Source organism: Protopterus annectens, chromosome 4.part1, assembly GCF_019279795.1.
Source record: "Protopterus annectens isolate FY-2018-M chromosome 4.part1, PAN1.0, whole genome shotgun sequence".
In the NCBI taxonomy this organism is placed as follows: Eukaryota; Metazoa; Chordata; order Ceratodontiformes; family Protopteridae; genus Protopterus; species Protopterus annectens.
In genome coordinates, this window is record NC_056734.1 from 305,567,891 (window position 1) to 305,588,409 (window position 20,519).

General features: G+C 38.3%; 1 protein-coding gene across 1 annotated transcript in view; it reads left to right on the forward strand.

Annotated features, from left to right (window-relative positions):
- Positions 1 to 20,519, forward strand: part of LOC122800838 (neurogenic locus Notch protein-like) — a gene marked incomplete in the record, with an annotated part of 809,298 nt that overhangs the window by 421,519 nt on the left and 367,260 nt on the right. Inside the window, 2 exon segments of the mRNA XM_044070145.1 lie at positions 1 to 98; positions 19,274 to 19,390. The exon segment at positions 1 to 98 is cut by the window's left edge and continues 22 nt beyond it. Of these exon segments, the coding sequence (XP_043926080.1) occupies positions 1 to 98; positions 19,274 to 19,390 (215 nt within the window).

Genomic DNA, 20,519 nt, shown 5'->3' on the forward strand with positions numbered 1-20,519 from the left:
CATTAATGAATGCACAAGCACATCCGTGTGTCCCGTGAATTCTGTATGCATGAATACACCGGGGAGCTACAGCTGTCTCTGCAGTTCTGGATACACAGGTAATTATAACTGAATAAAGTGTATTGTTCCTTTTCAGATGCACAACAAAAGGAATAGCAATATTTCATTTCATTTTACACTGAATTTTACCTCATCATATATATATTTATATTTATATATATATATATATATATATATATATATATATATATATGGATTACCTTCGGTTTATTGAAACCCGCGGTAGTGGTGCTGCAGACAGCAAGACGTTGTCACGTTCCATTCTCATCTAGAGTGTCTTCTGTGTGGAGGCATGCATGAATGGGCGTGCCTTCGTTGAAGGTTGTGCGTCAGGGCTGGTAACTCGGCATGTAAAAATCCACTACCAAACATTAGCGGACTGGAGTTCCGCTGTGGCGACCCTTAACCGGGATAAGCCGAAAGACACAAACAAACCTTCAGTTTATTGAACTTCAGAAGTGCCGAACATCACATGGCTGAGACCATATAACTGACATTTTGGAAGTACGAAATGAAAATAAAAAAAAATAAAACCACATTTTTTGTTTGATTTTTGCAGGGGGGGGGCAAGCCTCTTTGCATCCCCCAAAACCCTAGTTAATTAAATATGCCAACTCCGAGATCATACTACATTGTGGAAAACAGCAAATTTCCCATTCCGCAATGCATGGCAATCTCCATTCACAGTGTTACACCTGCCAAAATGTCGGTTATATGGTTTCAGCCATTTGACATTCAGCATTTTTTGAAATTCAGTAAACTGAAAAGAATCCATATGTGTGTGTGCGTGTGTGTGTAAATATATATATATATATATATATATATATATATATATAGATATGTGTATCTACTTCATTTGCCCTAACTTCCGATTGACCGACACCCATTTGCCTGAGACCAAATGACCGAAATTTCATTTGACCGACACTTCATTTGACCGACAAGTATTATTAGCAAGAAAATGGGATATGCCCCCTTCCCCACTGTAGTGCAACACTGGAGTTAGAATATATAGTTAGGGGGGTGTGGGGGGCACAGCCCCTCACAATGGGTGGTGTGGGAGGCAATATTAAAGCAAAACTAAACAATATAATATGAAATTAAGTGGTGGGCTTTGCCCTCCACACCCCCACACCCCCCTAACTATATATTCTAACTCCAGGGTCACACTACAGTGGGGAAGGGGGGCATATCCCATTTTCTTGCCAATAATACTTGTCGGTCAAATTAAATTTCGGTCAAATGGTCTCGGGCAAATGGGTGGGGGTCAGTCGGAAGTTAGGGCAAATAAAGTAGACCCATATATATATATATATATATATATATATATATATATATATATATATATATATAGAGAGAGAGAGAGAGAGATAGATAGATAGATAGATAGATAGATAGATAGATAGATAGATAGATAGATAGATAGATAGATATTTTTATTTATTTATTTTACTTAACATTTCTTTTACCAGGATAAATCCAACTGGACAACAGGAAACAGGAAGTAACAGTGTAAATGCATAAGTTAGATAACAAGAAAGCTAGCATACAAGGTAAAAAACAGTTAAATGCAAAACAATCACATAGTACAGTCAGGAGGTTACATGTCTACAATAACAGTACAATCTGTGTACATAAGATGCTCACATAGTACAGTCAGCAGGTTACGTGTCTACAATTACAGTACAATCTGTGTAAATAAGATACTCAGGAGTAGGTTGATATTTACAATATTTACAAGAAGTACATTGAAGGTGACAGTATGATGTACGCATTGGAGGCATCAGCGGGTAGTCTGCCTACAGGGCAGTGAGGATTCAGAGGGTCTTTGCAGTTACAGAGAGGGTTAGCAATGAAGTGTAATCTAAGAAGGCCTTTGAATGTGCTTGTGTGATTTTGTAGCCTGACTTCAGGTGGAAGGGTGTTCAATGATTTTGCATCCTCATGGGAGAATAGGGCTTCTCCAGAGTTGTTCTTACATGGACTGACTTCAATCAGGGATTTGTTACTTGATCGTAGTTCCCTGTTGGAGTTGTGAAAGTTTAACATGTCAGCTAGGGCAGGGTTTCTCCCGGGATGGTATAAAATTTGATGAGTTGGTGGTAGCATACCAGGTTTGGAAATTCTAACCAGTGTAGTTTAAGTAGGGATTGGCAGTGGTGGGAGTGTGATCTAGTATTGGCAGCGAACCTAGCTATTTTGTTGTAGCATGTGGAGAGTTTGTTCAGGTCGGTTTTATTATTGTTGGTAAGAACTGGAGAGGCATAAAGTATTGTCGATAAGAGATGAGTTCTGGCTATTGTAGTTCTAGACTCAGGGGTTAGGAACTGTTTGCAACGATATAGGCAACCTAGTTTTTTATGGACTTTAGAGATAGTTTGAGATATGTGTTTGTTGTATTTAAGTTGTTGATCAATAGTGACACCTAGCAGTTTGGCCTCAGCTACTGGGATGATGAGGGTGCTATTGGCTGACAGGATGGTGAATAGCATTAGCTGTGTTTTTTTTGGGGTTTAGTATCAGTTGGTAGTTGTTTAGGCAGCTCAGTACTAGATCATACTCCCACCACTGCGTTCCCTCTGTGTTCAACGTTGTTACAGGGAAGATAGCGCAGTTGTAGAACTCAACGTTTATTTAGATTCCACTGCCAATATATAGATATAGGGGTCTACTTTTTATCTATGAATCTCATTTCACTGAATTTCATTTCACCCCGACCACTTCACTAAAAACTCAAATTACTGGAAAATTATTTCGCTGAATCTCATTTCCCTGAACTGCGGTTAGTATATATGGCACTGTGTAGAGTACTATAAGGTAAGTAAAAGGTATATCCCCTTTTCCCCACTGCAGTGCAATCCTGGAGTTAGTATATATAGTTAGGGGTGTGTGAGGGGCATAGGCACTCACATTGGGGAGGGTGCAGGAGGCATAACCCTCACTTAGTTTGAGTACATATTGTCTCTGGAGACAGTCACTGGTGTTGCAACTATGCATGTCTGTTGTTGAAAAATGTATTGTTTTGAAGTTTTTGGTAAAATACAATATACAACAAACAAGGTGGGGGGCTATGCCCACCACACCCCTAATGTGGGGGGCTGTGCCCTCCACCCCCAACTATATATACTGACTCCAGGATCACACTACAGTGGGGAAAAGGGCATTTACCTTTTACTTGCCTTACAGTACTCTACACAGTGCCATATATACCAAGTTGAATTCAGTGAAATGGGTTTTCAGTAATTTGTGTTTTCAGCGAAGTGGTCAGGGTGAAATGAAATTCGGTGAAATGAGATTCAACAAAACAAAGTAGATGCAGATATAGATATATTTTGTGTGGGATTTTTCCTACACTGTCTGCAGATCATCACACCCCCCCCCACCCCTTGACAAACAACCATTCATTCTCCTTTTGTTTAATTGCATTAAAAGAACTACACTAATATCAAATAATATAATGTGTAAATATACTGGATAATGGAGGCTGGTTGCCTGTATAAAGTTGCTATACACCTGTTAAGCTGTAAGTTATGATACAGGTTGTCCTGACTTTACAAAATAATTTATGTTAATATTAATAAACAGATCATAGATAGGTCTGTTGGAAGTCTTACTAGATTTAGTTTTTATTCAGGATGATTACTCTCATTTTTTAAAAGAAAATGGGGAATATTTTGTGATCTACAAAGAAAACACATTCTTCACCCTTTAAGTAAATCTTTGCATGATTTTTTTTGCATCAGACATTGTAAGCCCCTCCCCCCAAAAAATAGTGGATATAAAAACCTGAATAAGTGATTTTCTCTGCTGCAGGTTAAAAATGCTGGTTGGCAATATATATTCCATGACTGTAAGATCAATGGTGAATTTTAGGAGAAATTTTTAATCTTTTGTCTAGACTTTATGGAATGATAATTTTAATTTAAATTGACAGTTGGTGATGTTTAATGCTTTGCCTTCTGTCTGGGTAAAATCTCCAATTACCGTTAGTATGGTGCTTATTAGGAATAGCTCAAAAGGTGAAAACAAGATACTGGAAGAAATTTAAAATACTTACTTTTCCACAAGTTATATGTTTAACCACTATATTGTATGAAAAAGAGACTCACTCCATAAAAGACCACAAATAATAAGAACACAAACACATTTGTTTCTTTACAGGACCTAGCAAATATTCTTCCAATGCACAGATGCCACATTTGTTCCACAGAGATGGGAGCAAGGCATTCCTGGGCTGTGCAAGAGCCCTGCAGCTGATTCATTCCGTCACATGAATCTAGGGTTGCCACCTTTTCAAATGCCCAAAGTGGGACATTTTTGGTATAAATTTCAGATATGGCATGCTGAAACACACCCATGGCCAGTACAAAGGACAGAACTTCACTTTTTTGCCTAAATAAAAGCTTATTAGTGTAGCATTTTAGCTGCTTATTCTGTTTCTTATAACATTTAGGTATTTCAGATACAGAATAACTGTTTTAGGCAACGATCACATAAAATATAGGAAATAATTTTGTCCTAAAATTTCAGGACATTTGCCATTTTTACAATTTTTTTGCAGGACACAACTGCCGAAAGAGGGACTGTCCCTCGCAAAGTGGGACAGGTGGTTACCCTACATGAATCCCTTTATGGGCTGTGTAAGGAGCAGGACCACATTCTGGTCCTACAGGGCAGCTTATTTTCCTATAGTAGAAGGTCTCCTCCCATTTAGTGGCTGTTTGAGCTCTGCTCCATGTTGCCTGTGCAAGGGCGTGTCTCTGCCTGCTACAGCCTCCCATCCATGTAAGTGCACGATAGCAGATTTTGCTCCCTAGGACTATGCTTCATGGGTGTGATACCTAGTGCTCCAACTAGGTGTCACCAAAGAGTTGAACTAGAGCTGCTTCCCACCACCCACCCCCCCAGCCCCCAGGATGGGCAAGCTGGCAGTAGCCACTTTCTCACATTCTTACTTGCTGGTTCCTACAAGCACACAAGTGACTGATCAATCTTTGGTCACCTGATCCACAGTCAAAGGTTTGTCTCGCTGTCACACAGATGGCTATATTTCAAAGTCTGGAAAAAAAGGGAATATTGCTGATAACTAGATAGATAAGAGATTGTGTCATCCGAAACTACATTTTTACTGTGTGCTGTTGTGTTAAATACCAAGATTAAATTATTGCAAGACACATAACATAAAGAATAAAAACAGTTACATTTTTTATTCATATTGGGGAATTTAGAAGTTTTTATATACATGATATAATTACTATTTTTTAAGTCAACAACACTTTCTAAGGAAAATGTTATATCTTTCATGTAATAGAGATTTAGTTAAGGTTTGCTATTTAAGGACTGTTACTTCTTGACAACAAAAATCAATAAAAATTTTTTTTTTAAAAAATGAAGGTAGAGAACTTGCAAGAGATTGGTAGGCAGAAGTGCCAAGAAGTAAAAAAAAAATATTCCCAGGTTGTCTCCTTATGTCAGAACTGGAAGCACCATATGGAAATATTAGACTGAGTTCCTGATAGCCTATCTACTCTCTTTGCAGGAGGGTTACAGAATTCCTTTCAATGAAGTGTCATTGTTGAGAAGAAAGGATAGTTCATTGTATAACTGATGAGGTGGGACTGCATGCTGAATACATGCATATGTTAAATCCAGAGGTTGGATAGATGCACAAAGTCAAACCTGGATGCCTATATGACTGCACACAGCTAATGTCAGGGAACATTAGGTAAAAAAAGGGTGAGCTCTACACTGCTACACTAGCCATTATAAGCTCTTGACCTCTGACATATTTTCTCATCATGATGATGGATGCATGATAAGTAAGGCTGTTGTCATACATTGCTGGTATTCGGACTGTCAGTGTTGTCTCCATCCAATTATGTGAGCAATCAATGTTCTGGTCTCAATCTTTGCCAAACTGACATAGTGGTTGTTTAGTTGACTTTCTGACACAGACCCGTCTGTTCTGCATTTGTCAACACTGGAGGAACAGCATCTGCCTGCAGTCCATAGAAATGCAAAATAGAATTACTGCTCAGCGCATGGTTCAGCTGCAACAGTCATGGAGATCTTTGCCCTCCTCATAGTCTTGTTTACTTTGTCTTTGGTTTTCAATAACACTTTTGACTATTTGTAAATAATCCCAGTGTTTGTGTTCTTATATATTTGGTAATTCAGCAGTCTGTTCTTGTTTTCATTAATTTCTGCAAACCTGAGAATGATAAAGAATATATAAAACCCATCATACTCTATTCACTCATGTTTGCATTTCTGCCATGTTTAGAAAACATATCCTTTTAGCAAGGTTTGTTGATTTTCTGTCTATATGGGTACAACCAGTAAATACTTGAAGTCCAAAATAGTCAGGCAACATTGTTAATTTTGCTCAGAGTATAATGGTTTGATGAAGCCAACTTGCTAAATCTGTCCTTTTCCTCCCCCAATGCAATGCCTCACATGTTTACCCTGTAATAGATGTTATTTCACTATTTGGCCTTATTATTTCACACTAATTGATAATGTCCATTACCAGATCACTTTACAGTGTAATTTCAATGCTCCTGTGCTTAGTGGCTTCTACATCCAAATGTCCACAGCAAGCAGGTGTCCATCTTGCCATACAGTGCTGCATTATTTCATGCTCTTCACCATGGATCAAATGTCTGCCAAGCAATCAACTTACTAGGTGTTTTCCTCTCATCAGCAGAGATTTCACATGCATCCACACATACAATTGCAATAGTACAGCTTTTTGCTTTATTTCAAATGTACTACCAATTCTTACTTCCTCCTCTTAACTCCCTTTCGTGGGCATCTTTCATGTGTTTTCCATCCATTAGTTTCAGTTCTTAGAAAAAACTCAACTGCAGTCTATGTTTTACCAATAGTTCTAATTTCTACATATCTATTTATAAACTATTTTTTGTGTGTGTTTATCCACTGTTGGTTCTTCAAAAGGTTATGATAGTGCCAAATATTCACATTGTGTTTCTGTTATCACAGAAGTATGATCTATTAATTTAACCAGTTCAGAAATGTGTTATATCTCTCTCTGATACTCCAGTGTGATTTCTTGAAGACACCACCTAATTTTTTGTATGGTAGAATCTTGTGCAGTCAAAACTAATATCAATGCACTGTCACATCCCTATCCTGTGTCTAAACATGAAACTGCACTCATTGCAAGCATTATTAACCCTGGAAGATGCTGACATTTGTGCAGTCACAGAAACCTGGTTCAAAGCTGCGGAGAGCACCCCAGCCATAGCAGGTTACTCATCCTATCATACATTCAGACCCCGAACCATGGGTAGCAAAGCAAAAGTATGTGGACTTGCAAATGAACCTAAAATACATTAAAGACATACACACCCCCAGGCTGGTCAAACAATATGACGCACAGGAGACACTCCAGGTGTAGTTAACTATTGACATGAACCCTATTCAAATCATAGCTTGCTACAGGACCCCACCTTTGACTCAAGATGCCCACTCCACCTATCTGGACCTCTACGACTCTATCAAGATTCAGCTCTGATCCTGGGCAGATTTAACTATCCAACCATAGACTGGAAGCACTACTCATGCCAAAACACATATATCCCAAAATTCCTTGATTTTGTCAGTGCAAATGCATTGGACCATCTGGTTGACATGCTCACAAGAGGTGATAATATCTTGGACTTGGTATTAACCAACACGAGTAGCCACTGCAGCATCCCCACAATGTCATCCTCCCTGGTAAGATCTGATCACAAAATGGTCACTTTTGAAGTCACCATTTCCCCAACCCCCCTCCCCAGCTAGGGTTAAACAAAAAAAACCTTCTCCAAAGCTGATTACAACCTCCTGAGGGAAGATATAAAGAGTTTCACAGCCCCCTACTACTCCATAAGGAACTGGCACATATGCCCAAACCTATACCAAAGTACTATACAAGCACTTATATAGCTGCATGAAATCAGGAATACCTGACAGGAAAAAAATCTTCCTCCTCAAGGAAGCGTAAACCTGTGTGGTAGACATCCTCCAAGAGGGTTTCACCCCAACCCCCCTCCTCAGCTAGGATCAAACAAAAAAAGCTTCTCCAAAGCTGATTACGACCTCCCGAGGGAAGGTGTAAAGAGCATCACAGCCCCCTACCAATATGAACTGCCACATATGTCCAAACCTATACCAAAGTACTATACAAGCACTTTTATAGCTGCATGGAATCAGGAATACCTGACAGGAAAAAATAATCCTCCTCAAGGAAGAGTAAACCTGCCTGGTAGACATTTGCAATAAATAAACTTTTTAATAAAGGGAAAAAATTGCTGTCCATGACCAAGAAGGAGCAGGTGCCTAACTGGAAGTAATCTCTCCTTAGTACAAGTAAATAAGAGCACTAGTGAAATCCTCCAAAGAAAACTTCAACTCCAAACTGGCCACATCAACCAAAGACAATCATAAGGTCTTCTTCACATGTCTGCATCCCCAAAGGAAGCACTCAGATCTGTTCAGAACTGGTGGTCAAGGACACCACATACACAAATGCCGTAGATGTAGCCAACCTGCTGGCAGACAGGTTCAGTGAAAACTTCACTCCTCTGTCCCCCTAATCAGTAAATCAGGACATCCATAGCACCTGCTTCCCTCCCCTTATCTCTAGAGGCTAAGTCATCACTGCCCTATCAAAGGCAAAAAAACACAGCCTCCATGGGACCTGATAACATCCCAGGCTGCATCCTACATGAACTCAGGCAGGAACTTGCAGCACCATTAGTCACCCTATTCAGCCTGAGTATTGGCTTCATCTCACCTGAGTGAAAGACAGCCACTGTCATCTCTTTGCACAAAGGTGGAGTGTCCAACGATCCAGGAAATTATAGACTCATCAGTCTGACTAGCCTAATCTGCAAGGCCATGGAATGGATTATCATGGATCTCATTAACAAGAACACTGGCAACCTCCAAACACTTTATTCCATACAGTTTGGTTTCATCAAGTGGAGGTCATGCCTGTTAAATTTGGTCAACTTCTTAGAAACAGTCACCAAAGCCATGGATGAGGGGAAGACCTAACTTGACCTGGCCAAAGCCTTCAATACTATTCACCACTTGGGTATAACAGATAAACTCTCTCAACTTGACATCAATCCATATGTTACCAGATGGGTAGCAAACTGGCTCACTGATAGAACCCATCTAGTCTAAAATAGGGGAAGCCACCTCAAGCAGTAGAACTGTAATGAGTGCTGTACCCCAGGGATCAGTCCTGGGGCCTCTATTGTTTGGGATATACTTTTCTGAGGTGCAGGCCAAAACCAGTGGGCTATGGCTGACCAAGTTTGCAGATGACTGCAGGCTGGGTGCTGTCATCTATTCCCCTAGTGATGTGGACATCCTCCAAGAGGGTCTCACCCAAACAAATGACTGTTACCAGAAACATGAACTCAAACTGAATGCCAAAAAATGCATCATCATCCCCTTTGGGGAGTATCACAAGTTATCACATTAATAACAAGGTCCTAAACATGCAATCAGCAATGAGGGACTCGGGCACCCAGGTTGATAGCAAACTGGCTTTTGACCACCATATTGACTCCATTGTATGGAAAGCTTTCTACATGGCCCACCTCATCAGTAAGGATATCTCATTCAGGGACAAGAAGGTCATAACATCCTTGTATTTTTCTCTTATAAGACCCATTATTGAGTACAATGTCCTTTTCAGCATGTACCTCACAAATCACGTACAGCAGCTGGAGAAACCACAGAGGTTCTTCACCAGGAGAATCCAGGGCCTCAAACATCTACCCTACACAGATAGGCTAAAAGCCCTGTCCCTCTACTCAGTGTCATACAGACTTCTCAGAGGTTACCCCTGATTGGCATACAAAGCAATCTCAGACCTCGTCTTGGTGTGACTGCTGCATATCCGCAAGTCAAGCTCCACTCATGTAACCCGCACACTCAGCCTCAACCTGGTCTGTGACATCAATAAGACTTGTTGGTGGGACAGATTTGTGTCCCAGATACTCCACCTTCTGTGGAATAGACTCTTTCTCCATGTCAAGCAGAGTACCTCATTAACACTTTTTAAGTGCAACCTGGATAACTGGCTAGGGAACATAAAATACACCCCTGGGATTCCACCTGTGTCCCTGCTGGTTAGGGGCATTGGATGCTGACTTGTTGGAACATGGACTAAATTCTTGGCTAGGCTTGTAAGGGCCTCAGGGCCAATAGCCTAGTAACTCATAACTTCCTATGATCCTATGAACACTGCCACATACCTATCCTGTGATTCATAAGGTATAGAAAGCAGAGGCATTTTATGGGCCATTCACTGCTTGTCAATACTCACCCACAGGACACTTTCTACCTCCAGGAGGGCAGAATATATTAGGAGCATGATGAATTTATAGGTACTCATCCATATCTCAGGGTTTGCCCTAAAGGATGCAAGGGTGCCACTCTGTTTTATATTTGTAATGTAAGATTATTCCAGAGATGGGTGAAATGCTATGTAACAAATATGCCCCCATGAGTCTTATTTACCTATCAATGGAGATTTAAATCTATTATTTGAGTGTTCATGAAACTTTTTTATTATGATGATATAGGAAACTAAGGAAGGTTGGATCCTTAATAGGATGTAAATCACTGCAGTGGAGTCTGTAAAAGAAAGAGGATTAGTTCTGAGCTTCAAATCTTTCTTCGAAGCTGAGGGTCATCAGCCCAGAGATCTTTTTACTTTCAAACCACTAAGATCTTTCTTGCTAATAGATGTGTTTTGTAGATGGATACTAAAAGAGCTTTTATATTCTCTAATGGTTCTAATCAGGGTAGAGTATAGATGAATGATAATTGTTTTGGTCTGCAGGAGCTAATTTTATTTGTTAATTGGGCTAGACAGAAATATTTCCTGACTACTGTTGTTAAGTGATCGATTGTCCCAATTTCATCTTTATGCTACCTCCCTCCTTGAATTCTGACTTTGTCCAGAATTATTGATCAAAGACGTTTAAAGGTATGCCTGAAACTGGATTGTTTAGGGTACTTTAAAGCTCAGTAAGTTATCTTTGTGGGTTGTACCCTTTTTATTGCTTTTCACAACTGTGTAATTTGTGTTGGCCCTGTAGTATTGGAAAGAAGGGACAGTGGGTTTCAAACAATTTCATGGAGACATTTAGTGACTGAAGGGAAGTGAGCACCCTCTATAATTAACTAATGCTGTTCCCAAGTTTTCTTAATGTTTCACAAAAGTTTTGAGATTGCAAGATTTGAATAAACATGATTCTACAGAAAGAGCTGTGACAGTAGTCAGTTGCTGAAGTGATAGTAAATGGTCTTACTGGTGCACGGAGAATGGGCTTTAAGAGACATATAGTACGGTTTTGTTTCACTGCTTTAAGATATTTTTACCAGTACCCACAGAATTTTCAATTTCTAATTTTAATTAACTACATTTCCTGAAATGGAGGAAACTTTTGTAAGATGTAATAATTTATTTTGTTTTTATTCTATTGGCATTCTCATCAACGTCATTATAAACAGCATCAGTATTTATCTGAAGCTTCACGCTTGTGTCTGCTTTTTTTAATTTATAGATGTAACATTGCATGTTACATTAACTATATAGTCTCAGAGGTGTGAAAGCTCACTCAGAAGATCCTGTCACAGACTGCTGATTTGTTGATCTATGTTCCTTATATTTCTTGTTTGTCTGTAGAATAATTGTTCTTATCCTCCCACTCTGCTTTTCTGTTCTGTTTATAAACTAGTAACTCTAATCATTTTGGTCATTTTACTAACAATTCCCTCACACTCTTTCATTTCCTCTTATTAGTAGGCACTTAATTATCATTCTTTTTTGAAGATACTCCTCTTAAATAAATTTAATTCATTTGGCCTCTATTTTTTCTTGGACACATAACACTGACTGCCTACAGAAAATGACAGCTGAAACCAATTTCCTCAAACAAAATCTCACTCGAAGTTGATGTCCCCTACTAAGGCAACTAAGATGGTTATACATCACGTGTCTTCAACCATCACTGTTTTGCTCTGATTTTTTTATCTATACTTTGTGTACATTCTGTTAGCTGTTATCTGTGCTAGTAATTGTCTTGAAAAAAAAAAAACATTGTCTTTGCATTCCTATTTACTGGGTGTCACACATTCTGCAAGCCTTTATCCTTATTGTCCCATTAGCATGCAGCACACCCCTGAAATGTGTTAGTCATTAATGACTCTGTAGTAAGGTATACTGGCACAATACTCAGAAAGGTGGCTAAGGATGACTTGTTTGTATATTTTCTATAACCCGACTAAAATTTATATAAATATTATATCGTCGTATAACTTGAATCTATTGTTAACCAACAATTTCATATTATGCCTAATTTGGAATAATTACTTGGGAGCTTTTGTCCCTATTTCTCCACTAAAAATGTACTCCTACTCAGCTGTACTTTCCCAGTAATCAAATGTCAATAAAGAAATACAATAAACTGGCAACTGCCTCTCTTATGCTAGGACTAGGAACACCCTTAGTCTCTAAGATCCCTGTACCACTGCAGATATAACTGAACTTTGCATTTGCTCATGTATCAGTGAATGATCTTAGGCATTCTATCTTGCAAGAGATACAGATAGACATTACCAAGTTTGTCACTCATATCTTTAAAGAGGACAATGCCTTAATATTGAGTGGCATTCCACCTTCACAAACAATATCTAATTTAAAGAAGAAACTGATTGACATTATAATTAATGATTGGCGAGTAAATTAACATCATTCTAGGAAATCCCATGTGTATCTGGATGGTATAAATGATCAACAAATACCCCAAACACTTTGCAAAGGTGGGTCTGAGCCTTCTATCCCTCAGTTTTTCATACTGGTTAAAATGTTTGCTAACTGCCTAGTGCATTTTTTTGAAATAATTCATCTGATGGATTTCCCAGCATAGCAAATTCTAATCTGAATAATATCAGTGTAGCCCTGCTGAATGTGTAGATTCCAAACAGCACAATCTGTGAACCTTTTTTTATCCTCTAAGGCATCAGCAGTTGCATAATTACAGAAACCTGGTTCTAGTGCAGTGATAGCCCAAGGGGCAGTGCAAATCATGAAACCAAAGCCACTGTCAACTGCAGAGGAGTGCAACTCATGAAACCAAAGCCACTGTCAACTGCAGAGCAGTGCAAATCAAGAAACCAAAGCCACTGTCACCTGCAGAGGAGTATCTGTATTTATTCATATCCATATTGTCTCTTACAGGGTTCATCATGATGCAAATCTGGAGCTAGTTGAAATCATAGTTAAGCTCAATGAAATTAATTATTATATTATACTGTATTGTAGAAACCATTAAATTATCCCATCAGAGCATGCAGAATAACGTATTGAGTTAAAAAAGATAAAGATTAAACTCAATACCTTCCTTATGGATGACTTGAGCTGCCTAAACATAAACTGAGAAACATAAATTGGAAAACACATACTACTAACAAGAAATATACCCATAGATATGTGAACTTTATTATCACCAATTTGTAGTCCCACACACCAGAAGCACAACCCTACTTTTTACCATTTTGTGAGTCAAATCTAACCATCTTGCCATGACATTCTCCCTAAAATCCTGCTTTCCAACCTCTAATAACTTCTCCACATTCAGGGATTATTACAAAGCCAATTACTTTTTACCAGTCTTATTAATAATTACATACTGTATAGCTCCTTAGCAAACCTCATACATAAATCTTCTGCCTACTGTTCTGAAGTTTACTGCATTCTGGACAGATGTGTGAAAAAACAGCAAGAGACCTGGATGTATGAATACCAATTTAATGAAAAACAGTTGTTTGATCAAGACAGTTAAGTGCTTTCATCACCGAATGGGACTTCTTCAGTGCTGCTATTTAATCACAGTCAGCTTAAATAAATTTCCACATGTCACATGATCTCATAGGATCCCCAGTAAAATCACTTAATTTTAATAAAACTCTACTAAAATGTTGCTACTGAAGATAATAAGAATAACTAAAAATAATAACAATATTATCATCAGTATTTCAAACTATATAATAATAAATACTTTCAAATATAAAAACTTCTTATACAAACTAAGACAAACATGATAACATTTGTTATTCAATGGATGTATTTAAATAGGCATAGTATGAACAACCACCCAGTCAAACCTCTAACCTTTTCAACTTAAGTACTGGGCTGATGGAACAAGCCTTGTTTAAACTAAGAGCTACCATTGCATTTAATTTCTGTTGCCAAATTAGCTCTCTTACCAACAGGTGCTCTTCAGTAATGAAACCCCTTAAATCTTTCTTAATCCTCTCAATGACAGTGAACTTAAATTTATGATTTGAGTGGCCTTGTATGTGTCTGTATATGGCATTATTGCTTTTTGCATTTTTAGCTTCTAGCTCCTGTCCATAAATTCTCTCTTTTAATTTCCTGATAGTTTTTCCAATGTAAAAGGCAGGGTATGAATTATAATTCATCAACAGGCCACATAAACAATAAGAGTGGATTCACAATTGACATGCCCTTTAACTTTAAATACCTACCCTGTAATATTAAATGGATCTTCTATCAATATATGATTGCACTGCCCACAATAACCACATTTAAACATGCCATAATTAATATGCTTTGTCTCGTCTAGATATTTCATCTCCAAAAGTTTAAAACATTTATTTTTTCTATAGACCATTTTAGGCCTATCACCAAAAAACCTACACACGTGATCATTTGAGGAAAAATGACCCAATTTTCCAAAATACAATCCACATTTCTGTAAGTATCAACAGTGAAGGTTATAATAAAAGGCTTCCCAAACTCCATTCCTGTGTCCATTCTGACTACAGGACATGCCCCACTAGTCATTTCCACCCCTGTTTGAAATGGTTTTGTTAACAAAGGCACATATACTCCTCTTTGTCTTTTACCCACCACTTCATGTGTAATCACTGTTAAAAATTCCATAGGATAACCCTACTTTGTAAACATATCCAACAGTTTGTCACATCACAATCATCTTCTTTTGGCTGTTCCTGTTAGGGGTCGCCACAGCGGATTATCTGTTTCCATTTCTTCCTGTCCCCTGCATCATACTCTTTCACACCAACCACCTGCATGTCCTCTCTCACCACATCCATAAACCTTATCTTAGGCCTTCCTCTTTTCATCTTACCTGACAGCTTCATCCTTAGTATCCTTTTCCCAATATACCCAGCATCCCTCCTCAGCAAATGTCCAAACCAATGCAATCTTGCCTCTCTTGCTTTGTCTCCAAACTGTCCAACCTGAGCTGACCCTCTAATATACTGATTCCTAATCCTGTCCATCCTAGTCACACCCAGTAAAAAACTTAACATCTTTAACTCTGCGACATCCAGCTCTGACTCCTGCCTTTTCATCAATGCTACCGTCTCCAACCCATATAACATAGCTGGTCTCACTACCTCTTGCAGACCTTCCCTTTCACTCTTATTGGTACCCGTCTGTCACAAATCACTCATGACACTCTTCTCCGCCCATTCCACCCTGCCTGTACTCTCTTCTTCACCTCTCTTCCACACTCACCATTACTCTGAACTGTTGATCCCAAGTACTTAAACTCATCCACCTTTACCAACTGTACTCCCTGCATCCTCATCATTTCTCTACCCTCCCTCTCATTTACACACATATATTCTGTTTTAGCCCTGCTGACCTTCATTCCTCTCCTCTCTAAAGCATATCTCCACCTATCCAGGCTCTCCTCAACCTGGTCCCTACACTCACTACAGATCACAATGTCATCTGCAAAGATCATAGTCTACGGGGACTCCTGTCTGATCTCGTCTGTCAACCTGTCCATCACCATTGCAAATAAGAAAGGGCTCAGAGCTGATATCACATTCCACTAAAAATAACGCTTCATCTGATATCATTCTGGCTAGCCTCACAAGTTGGCCTTTGACTTTCTTCTGCTAGGGCAGGGTTAGGATTAAATGATGAGGAATCCTTGGTTAAAGATGCTATATTGTCTATGACATGAGCGTTGAGCTGCATTGCGGTTTTGAGTCTGAGGGGAGTTATTGTTGAATTTATGGCTGTGATGCAAGATTTTTTTAATGGCCGTGCAGAATTTTTTAGGGTTTTGTTTACTATGATTTCACCCTCAGGTCATATTATAAGAAATATTAATTAGTTTATATCCAATACAAAGCAGTTAACAGAGAGGCACAACGTAGAATGAATTTTCTTTCATTTCTCAAATGCAGAAGTGCAAAGACTTCTCTTTTGGAGTGGGGGTGCTGTTAAAGCCAATTTCCAGCACAGGTAGGTATAACTAGTTGAAGTTTATACACAGCAAGGTTCTTCAAATTAAATCTGCTTATATTGCACAAAGACAAAATTCTCAGTGAACATATTTGGGAGTTGGCCCTTATGACAGAGCTCCTGCAATATCAAGGTTGGATGCAGTGACCACTGGCTACTGTAGAAAGACAAAATTATCCATGAAAATGTTTGGAAATTGGCCATTATAGCAGAGCTCCTACAGTAATGGGGTCAGATGTATTTACCACAGGCGTTTGTACAAACACAAAATTGTCAGTGAAAACCTTTGGGAATTGACCCTCATGAGAGAGCTTCTGCAGTGTCAAACTCAGATATAGTGACCACAGGCTCTGTACCATGAAGGCAGTTTGTGACTGAGTGAAAGTGGAATGAATAGTGCTCAATGTGATATAATCACTCCTGCGCATAGTGGCACAATGCAAAGGATTGTTACCTCAGTAAAATAGGTTCTACAGTTCGATTTTCAGCTGGAGTACCTTCAGTGTAGTGTCTGCATACCCCCTCCTCTGCGTTCTTGTTGGTTTTCTTCAGGTACTTCTGTTTTCTAACATTGCTCAATAGCATGCATTAGGCTAGTTGTTAATTCTAAATTCTTCCATGTGCATGGAGATATATGTGTGTGTGTGTGTGTGTGTGTGTGTGTGTGTGTGTGTGTGTGTGTGTGTGTGTGTGTGTGTGTGTGTGTGTGTGTGTGTGTGTGTGTGTGAGTTTGTGTGTGTCAGCATCATGAAAGAATGACCTAGCAATCAACTGTTTTTCCCTACTTGCCTAATAAACTCTTTTAATAGTGCTGGCTCTTGACAGCATCATTAAAGGGTGGAATGCAACTCAAGAGCATGGATAGAAGCATACCACTAAGTAAAAAAGTGGAGGATTATCCACCTAAGTCGTGAAATTCATAGCCAGGGAGAGAAAAATTTGAAATAATTTCTTTGTGCATGGCACTTTTGAGGCTGTATTCAGAACACCTTATCAAATTCTAGCAACTATGTACAACAAGGAAGATTAAGGTGGTACAGATCAAATGAGAAACTTCCAAATCTATAAGGGCAGTGACATGTGTATTAAGAGTTACTGTACATGTCTGTGCATAGTGGTACAGAAAATAGAAATAAAAATAGTAAACGAACTAAAAGCTCTGCCAGCAGGTAGGATGGATGGAGGGAATTTCAGATAAAAGATAAATGAGTGACAAAAACTTAGAGCTTCCAGCTAGAATGGTGAAAAAAAAAAAAAGCAGGAAAAAAAAAGTATAATCCAGGACTGCAGTGCCAAATGTCATAGTGAGCAGGACAACAGCTGGGTCACCTGTCCTGAGGGGAGTGAGAAAAAGGAACTGGTTAGTACAAGAGCATAGGATTAGGGTCAAGCATTAACTCTGAAAAAATGCACTAATAATATACTAACTCGTTTATCTACTGCTGTGTTCAAAGAATCCTGAAGAGTGCTTTATTTATTAATTTATTTATTGATATTTGTTTACTGGAAAAGTCCCACTGAACAATTTTATCTGTTTTCACTGGAGACCCAGGGAGTAAAGCTCCACCAATATAGGAGCATAAGATACATATACCTAGACGAAAACTACATTATATTGCAACTTGCAGTAAATGCATAGATTAATACAGTTATTAATATACATATGCAATATAGAATAATACACATATATCATCAGTGAAACAAGGTAAATACAATATCATGTAGTGCTGAAACATTGAAACATGATGACACATTATAAGTGAGTGAGTTTATTACAGGGTGCTATATGTAATGAAGATGAGTAATAATATTGACATAAGTAGGTTCATAGGTTCATAGGTTTGTACTAGGCTATCGGCCCTAGGGCCTATACAAGTCTAGCCATACCTATTTCTTCCCACAATATTTACTTCCCTGGACCCCTGTCTAGCAGGGTGACTGACGTGATCCCCAGGGTGAATTTCCTTTCTCCCATCCAGTCATCAAGGTTCCTTTTGAAGAGGGCCAAAGAAGTGCTCTGCTTGACATGTATGGGCATTCTGTTCCAGAGTCTGGGTAGTCTCTCGGTCAGGAACCTATCCTTCCAGCATGTTTTGTAGACTGTTATGTTTTCTGGTACAATTAATCTATTACTTTGAGAAGAGTACCCTCATCCCACCAAACAAAAAAAATTATAAGAGATGAATGGAATAATCTGTTTTTATATTGATGGGATACTGCATTGCATGCTCTCTTAATGCTGCACTTTGTATCTTTACAAGCCTGTGCTTCAGCCTCATAACTCCAGCATCCTAGCTTCAAGTTTGATCACTGGTTATTGTAACTGGAGTTTTTATATTGTCTTTGTGTCTGCATTATTTTCAATAGATTCTTTCATTACCCCCAAAAATATGCTTGTTGTTTAAAAGACATCTCTAAAATGTATAAATGCATATTTTGCCCTTGCACAGTTATTCTAGTCTAGGAATAAAATAAATATTGTATTTTATCATTTTATTATTCATTCATTCATTTATTTAGGTATGTATGCATGTATTTTTTGTATAAAGCAACACTTTCAGCAGGTCTCAGAAAATATTTTTACTATATTACAGATTGTTTAATTAGTTGGATTTACTTATTTGATAATAAACATTAAATAAAGTTAACCATATTATTTTATAATATCTCAGAAAAATGTTGTTCTCATTTTAATACTAAATACTGCTCTGAAAAATGTTTTGTTTAAAAAGTAAATTATGTTCTGATGCTGCCAATATCTTGCACTTAAATAAATGATTTAAGCAATTATCTGTGTATGCTTACATACATAAGTTGTCATACCTTTAATATAATGACATTATGACATTAAATTTTATAATTAATTTTTTGCAGGGAATGGGGCCACCTGTACTGATATCAATGAATGTGCAAACTCTAAGTGTTCTCCAAATGCCATATGCACGAATACACCAGGGAACTACTCTTGCCAATGCAAATATGGATACACAGGTAAATATATATGTGTATTTTTATTATGGTCTTATACAGTGACACACTAGATGACTAATAATGTTCTTTATAATTTCTGCATTTTACTTTTTAAGAAAATCTCCTGTTTTTGCTAAAATATATCAGGATTAGCTTACTTTCAGCAAGACACCTGTTTCTGCAGTGTACGTCATATACAGCACATGATATTTTGACTGTTGGCTTTATGAAAGTATCCATTTCAGGTAGTGGGACATTTTAATAAATGAGTAGATATGAAATTCAAATGCATTTCTTTCATGGATTGTTCAGTTTCATTAGGAAATTAAACACTAAGCATCTAATCACTGATTCTCATAAAGATTCTAAAACTAGATACTCATGAGAACTTTTAAACTCTTTGCAGGAGGAAAAGAAAGGTCCTCTTTGTACTTTCTCCTGATCTTTTTTCTGCCCCTTATCCTTCGTGACCATCAAGCTTTGTGTCCCATGTTGCCCATTTATTACCATCATTCCTCTAAGCTCCACCCACTTTAGGAGGAGATCCACTCTCTCTCGAAAAGAAGTTTGCCTTCCTGGTAGATCACCCATTTGAGAGATGTGTATTTTTTGGCAACCACAAGTGTTGCTTTGGTCCCTTCCCTTCTAGCCCTTGTTGAATGCCTCTAGTCCACTGAAAGTTTGCTTCATCATTGTGTGGTATTCAACGTAAGGACCTGATCATTTGTTTACTTCCTTCTCTTCAGGTTGAGGTTGTCTAGATTTAAGGACAAGCCTTCTTTTTCTCCAGACTGTGAAACTGCGAGATGATTTTGTCAATTCTGCTTCTTCTTCTCCTGACTAGGAACAGGATGGATTTGTATAGCCTAACACAATCCTAGCTGATATGGCCACTCACATCACTGCAGCTGCTTTATTATACCTTCCCTCTGCAGATGAATGGTTGCACTAACATACCATAAATATATCGGTATACCAAAGCCCTTACCCCTGGATTTCATAGCTCTTTAAATACAAGCAATACTCCATTTGTTTGTTGGTGAGACCACCGGTGTGAATTTTCTCTCCAGAATGAGTGACTTGTGTACACTGATGCTCCTTGAAAATTTATCTAGCTTTCAGTAATACTAATCTGATCAAAGATAGAGCT